Source organism: Pelmatolapia mariae, linkage group LG2 (assembly GCF_036321145.2).
Source record: "Pelmatolapia mariae isolate MD_Pm_ZW linkage group LG2, Pm_UMD_F_2, whole genome shotgun sequence".
Lineage (NCBI taxonomy): Eukaryota > Metazoa > Chordata > Actinopteri > Cichliformes > Cichlidae > Pelmatolapia > Pelmatolapia mariae.
Window position 1 is genome coordinate 34,920,061 of NC_086228.1, and position 15,261 is coordinate 34,935,321.

A 15,261-nucleotide genomic window follows, 5' to 3' on the forward strand; every position below is an offset into this window, starting at 1 on the left:
AACGCTCCCTCAAAAAAAACAAGCTAATGTTTGTTTAGTGGTTTTGGTTTTTTTTTTTTTGCTGTTTTTATTGTTATTTTTTGCCAATAACCAAATAAAAGGTAAATAAAATATCACAACTTTTAGTTTTTGGCTAAATTCATCAAATTTCTTTTGCCCTACTAAAGTCTGTGAGGAGCAGTGCTCTGAGCTGGATGCTAACATTAGCATGCTAACTTGCTTATGTCAATGACGCTAATGTTTAGATATTAGCTTTCCTCATCATAATGCTGTAACTGAAATCCCTTATTGTACACTATATAGTCAACGTGTGCACTATTGTTCAGCATGTTTTTGACTGAATTCCAGTATTATGTTTATCTGTAACATGCTACGGGTCAATTCCTGAGAGCATATGTGCATTTCTAACAGAACCTGACGTCGTTTCAGATTAGCCAAGTACAGATACACAATGAAAAAGTATGGTATACCTGGCAAAGAGAAATTTAAATGCTTAAATTTAAGTGTTATTGAAGTTAACTTTCAACTACTTTGGTCATTGTATCATCACTAATATAGTGTTTTGTGGAATATTTATGCCTATGTAATGTCCTTCCTGTGTGCTGCACAATTAGCGTATAAATGGGTTATTTTATTATAATTATGAGTTATTATTTTATTTTCGTGTACTAAACTGTACATTGTTGTGTACCTTTAGAGGCAGCCTGATAAATTATTGCACAGTAAAAGTTGAAGGAACGTTACTCTGAAACATTCTGTGGGGAATAGAGATACTTAAAGCAGCAGTCCTCAACCTTTTTTGCACTGCGGACCGGTTTATGTCCAACAATATTTTCATGGACCGGCCTTTAAGGTGTTGTGGATAAATACAACAACATAAAACCAGTACTGGACAAAAAAAGAAGATTTATTCATAACACATGGGAAAAGACCCAGGGAAACCGAGTTAACGATAAAACCGATAAAAAAATAACAATAAAAACCGATAGAAAGCCTGAAAACCATGAGTTTCACACCCGAGCCTCATATCTCACGGACCAGAACCAAACGAGCCACAGACTGGAGCCATGTGGCCTGGGTGTTGGGGACTGCTGACTTAAAGGATCTAAGTTTACTAAAAGTCTTATGGTCAACTTCAGAGAAAAAAATAGAAAAGACAGAATTCACCATCTAATGAAGATAAGTGCTTCTATCAAATATCATTCACTTTCATTATACTCCTGACACAGGATTGGTAGATCAACTCAGAGACCTGATGCTGCATGCTAGAGCTTGCAGCTCTGTCAAAAAGAGCCACAGTTTAGTCCCTTTGAATCTGATAGGTACAGTTTCTTTTCAAGTCGAGTGTGCTGGAGTGGCCTTTACTCCATTGGTAACATTTGCTCTGACAGAAAAAAAGGCACTGTAGGCTGCCACATATATTATCATATACATCTGGATAAATTGTTCTTGAGCAAGACACCAAACCTGAAAGGCCTCCTGAGCAGGTCCGTGTCTGTCAGTGAATGTCAGGGACAGTAGAAAGTACACTGAGTATACTGACCCTGTTAATAATTTAACATGAATTTGGTTGTTTTCTTTTAAACCCAAAACTCTTACGCCAGCTAAAACGCTGAAGGAGAATTTTGCCAACAAGCAATCAACACAGTTAAAAACATTATAGTAATACGGTACATGGACTACATTTAACATATCTCCCACCTTTGGATCAGTAAAGAAAAAAATGCAGGTGATTTATCAGTTTTTCCTGCTTATGACATGTCAGTAATAAAACCACAGTGTTTTTCACCTGCAGTCAATAGTCTGTGTTCGCGTGTCTCTCTGGACACCACGCTCTGTGTCGACCTGCCAATCACAGACGCCGTGTGAGCGTATCTGTGCTCGAATTTCAACTCAACATCAAAGCTGCTTAGTTTTATCATTCAGGTTGACTTCAGTCCAAAAGCTTTCAAGTCTTTCTCTCACTCCACCCCCAGATGTTTCTCTTTCTGTAGCTCGGACCTTGAAATAAGGTCTAATAAAGTGGATTTTTGTTCACTGCTCGGGTTCAAGTCAGAATCCTTTTCTTTCGGTACGTGCAGCCTCAGCCTGAGCTGCTGCTGTACAACAGAGTGCTTATTTCTGCAGAGGGCTCATTACACTCAATAGAGTAGGCTCTTCGGGGTCATGTGTAGCAGGGATACACATGGAGTCTTAATGGGTCGGCGGTGCGCTTCACTTCTGCAGATGAGCAGGTTTGGCTGGTATGGGTGGTTTCTTGGAGGCAGTTGATGTGTTGTGATGATTATCTGTGAATTTCTTCCTGAGCTGCTCCACGCGACCTCTGCCCTCTGGCTTCTCTTTGTAGCACGCAGTTTCTAAGAAAAGAAGCACAGGATGCAATCAATGACATGTTCTGGGATACAGCTGAGGTGGCACCTCTTTCCCAAGGACGAGCTAATACGTAAATATCAAACAGACACGTTATGCTGTGAGTTGCTAGTTTTAGAGATGTTTGTCATTCTCTTAACTACAGTAGATCTGGCACGTGCCAGATATCGTGACAGATATCATTCCTTTCCACTGAACTACACCCCGCCGTGAGGAGAGGTTCACGCAGCATCACAGGTTGAAAATATTAATGGTGCCCATAATGTTGCTAGCTGATGGTGGATGTAGACAGTAGAAAGAAAATAGTTCCTACATGAAGCTGCTCACAGGCAAGCACTGTCTGGGGCTGACGGTCGTGACGTATAATAAAATAATAATCAGCGTAATAAATGTGAGTCATGCAGTAATCAATATGTACTGTAACACTGAACAGGCCTGCATAATGATCCCTGATAGTTCAGTTTTTCATAGCTCACAGTAAAATAGTACGCGTCTGTACTGCTCCTGTACTTTTGCACACTTTTGACCATGAGCCATCTGTGCCGATTGATTCTTTGAGTTTATTGTTTCTATGGGCTGTTCTAATAAATAGCTACAATTTTGTATTCAGACCCACTTTATATCGATTAACCTGAATTTATAAGCAGTTAGAGTTGGTGATTATCGTACACTTTCAACACTAGCATACATAGATCCCTCCTCTGTCCTCTCCTCTCTTCTCACCTCTGTCCTGGGGGCCGGTCTTCTCCGTGTCCGCCAGCGGGGCTCTGAGCGGCTGGTTGCCATGACTACTAAAATGGGGCTTGTAGAGCGGAGTCCAGTCGCTGAGGTTGTCCGAGCCGCTGCCTGATTCGCTGTCGCTGTCCTCGGCCGTGTCCTTCGGGTCGTCATCAGCGCTGCACGAGTCCATGTCTTCCTCGGATGACTGGTCATTCGGTGAAGCCGTGTCATCCTGCGACCGAAACGACTTGATGTTATAAAATCTAACACACGCGCAGGTCGTCGCACTTTCAAACACATTTCAAACATGGGAACTTACATGTGTGACGGGTAGCTGGATGTCTTCTTTAAGGTTAAGCTGCTGGTCCTCGCTTCCTGGAAGCAAGTCCACTCTCTGGATGACATCCATGTTATCAGACTGGAATCTGAAAGACAAAGACATCCGTTTTAGTCCCTCCGATAACAGCCTTTAAATGAATCCACCAGTCAGCCATGTCACTAATAACTTCTATAATCAAGTTGGTGCAAGGAACTGTCCGGCTGACTGAAAGTATTTAGTTCACTGTTGATCTAAACAAACATAACTGAGAATCTATATGTTATGTGCTAAGTTAAAAACACGATGCAGAGCAACATTAATTCAGATCTATTGAAAATAGGTTATTGTTCTTTACTGTGATAAGATAAGAGCTTATCATCCTTTGGATTTCTTTGATTCGACTTGTCAAAGATATTTTTTTTGGGAAAAAAACACACTATGTGTTTCTACCTGTTGTTCATGAGGTTCTGGAGGAGTCTGGAGGATCTCAGTTCGTCCACCTCACCGATTATACTGACGCTCACGTCACCATCCCGCCCGAGGAGCCACCTCACGTGTTTACTGGAAGCTGGAGAGAAAATAAAAGAGGAAAACAAAGTGTATATGAAGCATACAACATCTAAAGTATATCCTCATTACACTCGGAGAGAAATGCTCAGCAGCATTTAGAACGAAGTCTTCTAACAAACTGTTATTGTGGCTATCAGCCAGAAGGTGGTGCTGTCCTATAAGTGTTGGTGTTGGGAAGCCTCACTCCTGGAACAGACTTACCCTCTAACACTTTGCTTGTTGCTGATTTGTCCTTAGTACATTTTTAACCCAGTTTGTGTTTTCTGTGTCCGTTTCCCCCCTGGAATTATTTAATTGTCTCCTACAGCAAAACTACCTTCTCACCTTCAGTAAGAGTTTACTTAAATGCCCCCTTTAAGTTTCACTTTAAGATACCTTAGATGTTGTAATGCTAAAACCTTTATTTAAGGGTCTAATGTTACAATAATCATAAATTCACTCACAGTTATGAATCAATAAATTATATAATGTTGCGTTCACATCCTGGAAACTGGTTATTTTCAGCCATTGCCTCATTATGACGTTATATTCAAAAATAAACCCCCATACTGATGGCTGCTGATTGTTTTTCCATGACAGTAGAGTACCTGATAAAGACCAAACACCTGCCGTGATGTCACAGATTGGGGCGTGGCTTTAAAATTCAAATTGTCAGTGTTGAAATTCCCCCAGCGGGACCAGTGAACATTTACAGATTTCCAGCTAATAATGGCAGCTACTTATTTTTAGACAATTGGCTTGTGTGCTACGCATGAAGTGACATAGCACATAATGGTACCTGTGATGTCAGAAAACAACACACCTTCAGTATTCACATTTATAGTCACCTCGCTGAGTGTCGATCACCTGCCATGACTTTACAGACCTGCGGTGCCTGTCTTTATTACCACCACACCCGCAAATTAACCAGAAATGCAGCACATAATAGAAATCTTCACACACAGGTGCAGGTTTAATCATGCATTTGTATTTAAAGACCTGTTTGCACACCACGTGTAAAGGCTTGTTTTTTCCCATCCACAGAACAGTGAACAAAGACAGAAAGATGCCAGACTGGATTGTATGGAGTGCAATGTGCAAACGGCACACACTCCGTCACCTCTCAGGTGACATGGCAGAGATTGGGTGGACAAAGATGGGAACTTAATATGTGCTTTAAAGCATGGTGACGCCCCAGAACCACAGGACCTCCTCGATCTTATTCAGCTTTCAGCCAACAGAATGATTCAGCTGGCTGTGAGAGATCTGTCCATCAAACCCACACATGCTCACACACACACATCCATTGTCCAGGTGAACCGGCTGAGGCGGCAGGGTCTCAGTGAGTTAGAATAACACCTTAATTAGAGGAAGGCTGGGTGAAATGAGTAAGAGAGAACAACAGGCATGATGGTCAAACTGGATTTCTTTGGGCGTAATCTGAACACATTAGTCAGATTGGTAACCAGAGAAGGTTTTGTACAAAACTCGTGCTTCACTGCTCACGTGTACTGAGAATTTAGAAGATTTCAAGTACACATTAATTAGGTGTAAATGAACTCTGGTGCCCCATTTTCTAAAATCTGTATTTTCGGAGCCCCCCAAAGGAGTTGGCAGCAAGCAACAAACTAAATTAAACATAATGAACATGAAGTGATTTGCAGTGAACGATATTTACAGGAAAAACATGGTGTTTTCTCTTAACGTGTTATGGTTATACTGCCCAGGGCTTTATTAAATATTTAAAGCAATCTAAAATGAAAACTAATAATTTTAAATTTGGGATGAGCGGGTTATCAAAGTTCTTCTTCTTTGCAAGCTCCATATTCACTGTATAAGACAAAGTAATGAGTTACAGCACTATTATAAGAAAATAACAATAAACAGCTAAATGAAGCTAGTGCCAGCAGCTTGCTAGGTTAGCTTAGTATACAGACAACAAAACGTGAGAAAAGCTAACTGTTGCTGCTGTTGTAAGCCAACCATGAAAAAGCTGGGACAGAAACTTTGTGAAGCTGCAACTTATATTTTGCAAAATTGTATTTATTTATTTGCACTTTAGATTTGTGCATCTTAAATTAGCAAGATAAAAATTGTTAAGGACAGTTACAAAAAAGAGAGGAAAAGCTAAGCTAGCTCTTTCACCTATTTCTAGTCTTACTGCTTCCTTCAGCAGATATGATATATAAAATATCTATATAATATTCACATTTACAATAAATTTATCCATATAAATTTATTCTAAAATAAATTTCAAGATTCAAGCCTGTCAGCCAGCTGAGAGCTAGCTAGTTTTTATTTTGTTTTCAATTCAGTTTTTGCTTTAAGCTAGCTTTGAGTTTAGCTTTTTATTCTTTAAAAATGTTTCATTTTAGTTTTGTTTTATTAATTTTAATTATAATATTTTTTGCTTTTGTATTCTGTGGCATACAAAAGAAGTTATATTAGCAAGAAGTTATACAAGTGTATAATAAATAGGCTAACCAAAATACAGATCACAACCTTTACTTTAAGAAAATAGCTGACTTGCATAGCAAACAAAGCCTTGAATGCTCGCTGTACTGACAAATGTAAACAAGACTAAAAATAATACAGATCCTGTATCCTAACATATTTCAGTTAACCATAATGTTTCCACAACGTTTCATTTTCTGGGTTTTTATTTTTTATTTTTCAGTCAATTAGACATTTTTACAGGTAGCTTTAGTCTTTAGTGAACCAGCAGCTTTTCTCTCATTTACCTAAATGATTTCCGCCTACTTAACCTGTCGAAAGAGTTGTGACACCTGCTGTTCCTGTAAAGAAATCTGGTGATGTCAGACCTGACGGTATTAACCTCATGTTTAATGATGTTATGTAAAAATGGGAGCCAGGTTTACCAGAAACCTCGGTCCTTCCTCTTCCAAACAATGTTGTTTCATGAGTGTTTAAGGCTGTTCCTTTACTGGAATTTATACAAGTGTGGCCTGTATGGTAAGCTGAACAAGTTTACCCACTACAGAATAACCAGTGCTGTACCTTTCTTTGACTTGGTGTTCCTGTTGTGTCCTCTTTCCCTCTCCTCCTTCTCCTCGCGCTCTTTCCAGCGGCGTACCTGCTCCTCTCTCATCTTGAGGAAGAGGATCCTCTTCTGCTCCTCACTGAGGGCCTCTAGAACCTCAGGTTCCACCCACATATCTTGAAGGATTTGAGCCAGCATCCTGCCTCTTTTCCCGGGCACCACACACGACTGTCAGCCCCTCTGTCTCTCGGTCCACTGGGTCGTGTTTCAGCAGTGGGGTGTGATTGCTTCTTTTCCCGCTGTGCTCAGAGTCAGGTTGCCCTTTTCTTTGAAGGCTATGGGATCAGGTACAGTCCTGGCAGTTGGAGGTCACTTCGGTGTTGTTTGTCAAGTGCTGTTTCTCTGGACTGCAGCAGGAGTGTGCAGGCTCTTTCTGGAGGTGCAGGGTAGAGTGTCCGAATCAACTGGGCAGTAAATGCTTCTGTTGTGGGTTTTAAAGAGAGAGTGAGAGAGAGAGAGATTAAATCTACTTTATTGTTTTGTTCCCTTTCGCTCAATGCAGCTCTGGCTGGCAGAACACAATAGGCCCTAAGCAAATAAGTAACAATGCCAAGTGTAATGTGTGTGTGTGTGTGTGTGAGTGTGTGTGAGTGTGAGTGTTGCAGTGAGAATGCTGCTGTGCTTCCAACACTGATGAGCAAATAGGGGCAGGTTCAGTATGTCAACACACTCACACACACAGACATAGACAGGGTGGGGTGCTAATGACTCTATGCTATCTGTGAGTAACAGACCCAGGGATAAAGAGTTGAATATTACACACACACACAACCTCGTTTTTTCAGAACCTTATCAACATGCATGTCAACACAGTTAGTTATAAATTAATCAGGAAGCCCTCAGAGTCTAAATCCCAGAAAACAACCTTGTGCAGTTTTTAAAATATGTGGGCTAATGTTTTGCTGAGTGAGAGCCAATAGGATTTGTGTGGCTGATAACAGCTGACCAATGAGCGCTTGAGAGCGATCCAGTGTTATGGTCACTGATAAAAGTTTCCTTTGAGGTTAGGTGTGGCCACATGTGCTTCACAGGGGGGCCCATTTAGTGATTCTAAATCCTAGTGGTGCTCAGTACTGCAAATTTTAGTACTGATCCGATACAGGGCAAGAGGTGCAGATATCAGCACGCATACTGATACTAAAAAACCTGCAAAAGCAGCTCATGTAGGCTAGAGCAGTGTGTCCAGTGTGTCATGATTTATGAGATGAATCATGGGCGGTTTGCAAATTCTGAACACATTTTAATGACCCTAAATCACTGTGATTTATACCGTCCACAATAATTAGTTCAGTGAGCTTCATACTGTACTTAGAGGACAGAAACAAAGTATCGATCCTATCAGGCGAGTATTGATTCAATTCCAATACCAGAGTTAGCATCATTACTGTCGATATTTGGATTGATCTGCCCACTTCTGCTAAATCCTGGACAAGATCTGAATAATTCAGCTTAAATGAACCAGTGAAACCAGGATATTCTGCACCTGTACATTTTTGTTAGCCTGGGAACTCAAAACAGTAGAAAACAGTCAATTTGGTCTGGCCCTGCTACCCACAGGTCACCAAATCTCACTAAACCGAGCAGCTTAGTTTTGGTGTCAGTTGTAGAACCAGTGTCCCTTCGTTCAATATCTGTCAGTAGTTTTTTTCCCTCGCTGTGATGTCTTTGTGATCCATGTTCTTGCCTATGTGAACGCCTATACTCTGTACATTGAATGAGGGCTGCTAAAGCCCTTTCAGATTGTGATTGAGAGCAATGCAAATAAACCCAACCTGACTCGAAGACTTCATAGCAAACATTCAGCTCTGTGGCAAATTGCTTCAGCTCTCTATTCATGAACAGCGTTACACCTGCACCACAGCTCCCACAATCAACTGTGTGAATTTGGGACAAGAGAAGCATTCAGACTGAGACGTGAGTGCGTCCAGATTTCTCAAAGACAATAACAGCCCGTGCAGACTCTTCAGAGAAATAATATCACAGAAAGGGACAAAATTAGCACACTCCCGGCTCTGTTATTCTTCTGTAAAGGTAAAGCATCGGGCTCTGGCTCTGCGCCAGCATGCAAATAAGCCCGGGGTTTGCCTCTCTGCCGCTACACATACACCGAGAAGAAAGAAAGAAAAGCAGAAAGGCATGTGCACGGCATACTGAGAGAAAAGTTTGAAAGGTCTCTCAGTGTGAGAAAACACTGGCCATTTCACAGCGGCGGGGCAGAGTGTGAGAGATAAATGAACTTAGACGGGCCGGAGAATGGCAATCAAGCAAGAAAAGCAGGCAGAGAATGAAAGAGGAGTGCAGAGGAGGGAAAGTGGACTTACTCAGCGGCTGCCAGCTCGTAGCATCTCCCAGCTCCGGTCTGACTTTCAGTGCCTGTGTGAGTGAGCGCTATGATGAGCGTGTGACGCGACAGGCCGTCACAGAGCGCCTTTGTGTGTGTGTGTGGGATCAGATCAGTCGTCAGCAGTGCTGGTATGCAGGCTCGACTCAGCTCGGCGGCATTTGTACTTGAATAGAAGTGGGACGGACTGACATCAGTGCATTCGTCTTTTTTTCTCCCCTCCCTTCTCCTCCTCCTCTTTCCACTACCTCTTATCTCCTTTTTAGATTACTACAATAACACAAAGAGGTAAACTAACAGCAGCTGGGTCACAGTATTAAAGTAAGCAGATTTACACATGCAGTGTACCTGCTGCCGTTAATGACTTCATAGCCTGAAATTTCTAATCTGCTCCGCTGATGAGATTTAGTTATGTTCAAGGACATGAGGAGTTTAATTTCCCCTGACAGGCTCTGAATTTTACCCATCAAGGGAAAAGAGGGCAATTCTCTCTGATTATTTTCTTTTTTTTTGTCTTTCCTACATGTACTGTTTAAATCTCATCTGGCTGAGAGTGCCTGCATAGCTGCATTTACCTCCCCACTTTCCTCCCTCTTCTTCCTTAAGGAATTCCTGCTGGCTTTGTACGAAACAATTAATCACAACACCGCATGCACAGAAAGGAAACTGGGTTTTTTTTTTCCACAGGGGTTTTCCGTCAACAGGTTGTTGACACCATTATTATACAGGTAGTCATTGTGTTTGCTCTCACTTTGCCCAGAGGCGTAAGATCAGCTAGATAGCACAAGTGTCATTCACATTCCTATTAGCAAACAAAGCTATTTACAACTTTCAGTGTATAAGTGATGCATCAATGATGAGGCTGTCGCGTGATTTTCAGGGTTATGTGACTCACAATGAGGTCTCCTGTGATTTTGTTTACAAGGTCCTTGATTTGAGAGATGATTACGTACACTGCTGTCATGGAAAGTACGTTAAGAACAGGCCTTTATTAAATGGGTCAGTAATACATTTACATTTTTATGACTGTTTTTTACGCAAAATGTTATAATATTGTCATAGATTTATTCCAAAATCAATGTTTATTTCTTCATCGTTTATTTAACACGACTTATTTAACATGGTTTATCATTTATTTGTTGAACCTTTAATACAAATTTTACCCAAGTTTCTGCACAACCACTTAAATGCTTGTTTGGTGTATTTTACATTAGTTTCACCACAGTTACTGCCAAGTTAAGGTTTATTTAAAGGAAAATTTCAAGCCACTTATTTGGAAGGTCTGACTCATTCAAACTGAGTTATCAAGTTGTAAAGTCGGCTAATCAGCAATATCTGTTCAGCAAGGATGACGGGAGTGGTAGGAGCGGAGTGGAAAACAGGCCGAGTGTGTATATGAGATGGCACAACACACCTGCAGTTTTAATCCTGGTGTGAACAACAGCTGAAATTTGTTATAACACATCTGTTACAAAATGGCTTTAATAAAACTGACGTGTTACTGTGAAAAATGAATTAAAAAAATCTGCACTAAAATCGCAATATTGTTATTTACGAATAAGGCAGGAAATGGTTTGCTTTGTTTAGCTCAGTGGAATGGACCCCAAACCCCCACAACAGCTACCATTGCGCAAAGTGAAACCGCAACTGCCATCAGTCAATACTGCTGAGTCTCCACCAAAAGTGATACCAGACACCTGTTTGTCTACCTCTCAGTGTGTTTCTCTCTCTCTCTCTCGTTTTTTCCTTTTCCTTGAAATCTTGCTCACACCATTTCTTCTAATCAGTGACCACACCTCTCAGTTTGCATTAACAGGAATTATTTTGTATTAGGAGCTGATTTCCAATAAGGAAAACTTACTCCTTCCTTTATCTGTCACCTTCTTACCTTTTACATTTTCTAGGCAAATAACACTTGGCTTTTGCTGCCAGGTCTCTCTTGGAAATGACGGACTTTAGCCACAAATGGCAGCGGCTGAAGGCCCCGCCGTTATTTACAATAAGTGAATGAATGAATGACTGGAGTCATTGGTTTGAATTCACTCTGAGGGTAATACACGTGCGCCCACACTGAGTGGTGTTGATGTATGAGCAGCTCCCTCTGCTGGAGCAATGCGAAATAACAAGTCAAGTCAATGAAAGGACCATGTGACTGCAAGCGGGGGGGGGGGGGGGGGGGGGGGGGGGGGATAAATGAGAGCGTGCTTTTAGTCATACTACAAAATATATGTTTAGTGTGTGATTATCCTTATTAGGTATATAGATCTGCTTTGAACAACATAAACATAGTATGTGGAAGATGCATTACCTCACTATATTGAAATAATGCAAACAAAAAACAAAGAAACAATAAAAGCACATTGTAATTAAAAGGATATTTTAATATAAATCTTTGTGTCCATTTAAATTATATAAAAATCAAAGTTAGAAACACAAGGATTAAATGGTTTCGACACATGCAGAGAAGGGATAGTGGATATACTGGACAAAGGATGTTGAAGCTGGAGCTGCCAGGCAGGAAAGACCACGGAGAAGATTCATGGATGTAGTGAAAGACGACCTGCAGAGGGCTGGTGTGACAGAGGAGGATGCTGCAGACAGGGTGAGGTGCTGGGCGATCTGCTGGTGTGACCCCTAAAGGGAACAACGGAAAGAAGAAGACAATTCTAAAATTCAACTGGATCATGACATTTCTAATTTTTTGATGGATAATAAAGAGACTAACCTAAAAGCTGTGTGCTTGGTTTAAAAGGATGAACATTAGTGGAGTCTCAGTTGAGTTGGGGCTGTTTGTATTACCAACCAGGGCACTGGATCAGCAATCATTAGCATGATATACGCTGAAGTAGTCTGTGTGGGTTTGTGCCCAAATGTACTTTCATATATATAAATCCTATTGATTTAGAGTGTATGCTGTCACCAGACCTCACCATCCTGCAGCTGGCACCTCTTTTTTCTTGGTTGTACATGCTGTTCAGAGCTTCTGTCTCTAGGTTAATAATTGCTCATATTGAACTTGGTGTAAATTACTAAATACATTTACTGAACTATAAAAGAGGAACATGAAGATCAATGTATGATAAAGGAGCTTATTTTAACACTGGGTTGTATCCTTTGCAGGTTTTTCTGGCCCTGTTAGGCGGTTAACAGCATTTCCTTGACCTTTAACCCCAACAAGTCTGCTGAGACCACATCTGCATAATCTGTCTTGTTCTGCTTTTCCTATGTAATTTTTCTCTCAAGAACTGGGATCTCATGTGATACCAGCAGTTTACATTTCTCATCATGCTTTTTTTTTTTTTTTTTTTTATCAGGGTGATTTTTAATAGTAAAACATTTGGTACTGCAACATATCCCCCCTCAGCTGCTCCATGTTTAATGCATGGGCTGACGCAGAGGTTGTGCATTAGCATGGATTCACGTCTCTCATGTGAATATTGTTTTAGTCCCCAGCGTCTTTTAACTGGCAGAAGCGACTGTGATGAAGCTCACACTGCTGAGTGTTTGCCACAACGTGCCACCAGAGCTGTATGTTGACTTTTTTTAATGCTTCATTTGAAAAACGTAACATCATTACATACACCGGCTGCATTTTTCATGTACATGCAGCAATGCAAGCTTACGCTGTGGATACTGGTTTACGTTCCACATTTTAATACAAAAAATAAAAAAAATACCAGGCTTTACATGGATTAAAAATGAAACCCCATTTTAATCACGAGATTTATAGGCAGAGCTGCTTTGCTGATTACATGGTGTGGCTGAATCAACACGAAGAAGCAGCTTAAACAGTTAAAACAGCATTAATTACCTTGGAGGGGAAAACTGTAAACGCAAATATGTCATCATTACCTTATTAGTGCTGCTAGCAAACAGCTACTGATCTGCACATCCACCAATGTAAATCCCTCTCTTTTTTCCTTTTTGGTCTCCACCACTTCTTGTTTGGGTAAAGAAATGTCCTCTTCAGCTGTTTACAATGATTTATAATAGCTATAAACTAAGTCTCTGTGTGTGTGCTGTTTGGTGCTGGGAAGGTAGGTTGGTGTGCAATAGGTTCATCTAAATCTATTTGTCACTGCTGACGGGACCCGTGAGAGGAAACAAAACAGCTGAATGACACTAAAATGATCTTGACGCCTTTCCTATGACACATACTCGTGGTGAATAGGAAATAGTTGCGTACCAGATAAAGTAATATTGCACCTTTAAGAGGAACAGGTCTCTCCTGTAAATGAGACATTAGGTGTCAATGGGGCTATCTGTATAAATAAAGTTTAAAATACAAACCATCTCAACCTTGTCTTTGTCTCCAAAAACGCAGCATCTTCAGCTCTGTCACCTCCAGCTCGGCCTCATGTCTTTTTGTCATTGCCACCATCTCAAACCATCCATCATAGCGGGTCTCACTACTTTCTTTAAACCTTCCCTTTCACTCTTGCTCTTGTCCTTCTGTCCCGAATCCCCTGACTCCTGCCTGTGCGCTCTTCTTCACTGCTCTTGTGCACTATCCATTGTTTTGGATGGTTAGGTATTTAAACTCATAAGGTTTTAATTCTCTTGCATACGAGTTAGCAAGGCGGTTAGCATTTGGACGACAGGGCGACACCTGGGCCTGACACTGCCCAGTTGTCCTCTGGTTCCAAAGACATCCATATTTACAGCTTGACACGTAGGGGCAGAGTGTGGCACTGTTGCCATGGTGATCGGTCTGTCGGTTGACCTGGCTGCCCAGCAGACTCGTAGTTCATACACACACGCGCGCGCGCGCGCACGCACGCACGCACACAGACACACACTAAGTGTCGCTACTACACATGGCACATTCTGTCATCATGTTGGCAGGGCCGTCAGTGTTTCCCTTGTTCGTCTGGCTGGCTGGCTTTCTCTCACACTCTCTTTCTCACACAGACACACACACACACAAACCCAAATAAATACAGATCGGCTTTGTCCATAAATAAACATGGAAGTTTACTTTTTTTGTTCATTTCTCCTGGGAATGCTCATTGAGAATCATTGCCATTTTCATTTTAGAGATAGATTTATACATCATCTCTCTCTCTCTGACACACACACACACACACACACACACACACACACACACACACACACACACACACACACACACACACACACACACACACACAGTATCATTTTCTTTACTTTCATCCTTCAGCTCACGAGGACAAGTGGTCACAGGTGGAAGTGACTGACGCTGAAAAATGAGGACCCTTCCCAGCTCTATTTGCACTCCTGTCTCTCGGAGGAAAGTGTGTCTATGTAACCTGCTTTTTCATGCCTGTGGATATAATGACCCAGATGAGAGACACAGACACACACACACACAATGACATTTACACAGATACACACCACAAGTGCTGACATGCGGTGTCCCCCCTCCTTTTCAGAGGTAATGAATGCTGATGAGGTAGTCAAGGGAATCACTGGAGTCCGACACAAAGGCGTGCGGTTTAATAATGATGTCCAATGAGGAGGTAAGTGTGCGGCTTCTTTGTTTTTTCTTCTTCTGCTGAATCTGTTACAAAGATAAATGCGCAGTGCAAGGCCTTTGTGTTACTGATGTTTGCCCGTTGCTAGAGTTCTTTTCCCAAGTGTAATAAATTCACGCAAAACACTCGCTCCTTGTGTTTTTTCTTTTTTGTAAACGGCAACCAGTACAACATGAATTGTCTTGTAAGGCATTGAAGAATGGGTTTGAAATTCATTTTTAAATTTAAAAACCCTATTTTGCACGACAGCATAGTAATAGCAAGTAATATATGTGTATCCAAAGGGCAAATAAAGGCCCCAATACTACTTCCTTTTACCTCTGTTTTGGGCTCCACTATTTACAATTAATACTATTTTAAAATGAATTCCAAAATGGACATGCAACGA

General features: G+C 41.2%; 1 protein-coding gene across 2 annotated transcripts; it reads right to left on the bottom strand.

Annotated features, from left to right (window-relative positions):
- Nucleotides 1–889: 889 nt before the first annotated feature.
- zgc:92242 (uncharacterized protein LOC436899 homolog) lies at nt 890–9,435 on the bottom strand. 2 transcript variants are annotated; one of them, XM_063487987.1, is made up of 6 exons: nt 9,341–9,435; nt 6,977–7,440; nt 3,860–3,977; nt 3,410–3,515; nt 3,094–3,322; nt 890–2,357 (listed from the first exon to the last, which is right to left on the bottom strand). In XM_063487987.1, the coding sequence occupies exons 2-6, from the start codon at nt 7,155–7,157 to the stop codon at nt 2,215–2,217; spliced, it is 777 nt and encodes a 258-aa protein (XP_063344057.1). In that variant the 5' UTR covers nt 7,158–7,440; nt 9,341–9,435; the 3' UTR covers nt 890–2,214. The 2 variants fall into 2 exon arrangements, with proteins under 2 accessions (XP_063344057.1, XP_063344048.1); XM_063487978.1 differs by lacking the exon at nt 9,341–9,435 and having other exon boundaries at nt 6,977–7,629.
- Between the last annotated feature and the right edge of the window lie 5,826 nt (nt 9,436–15,261).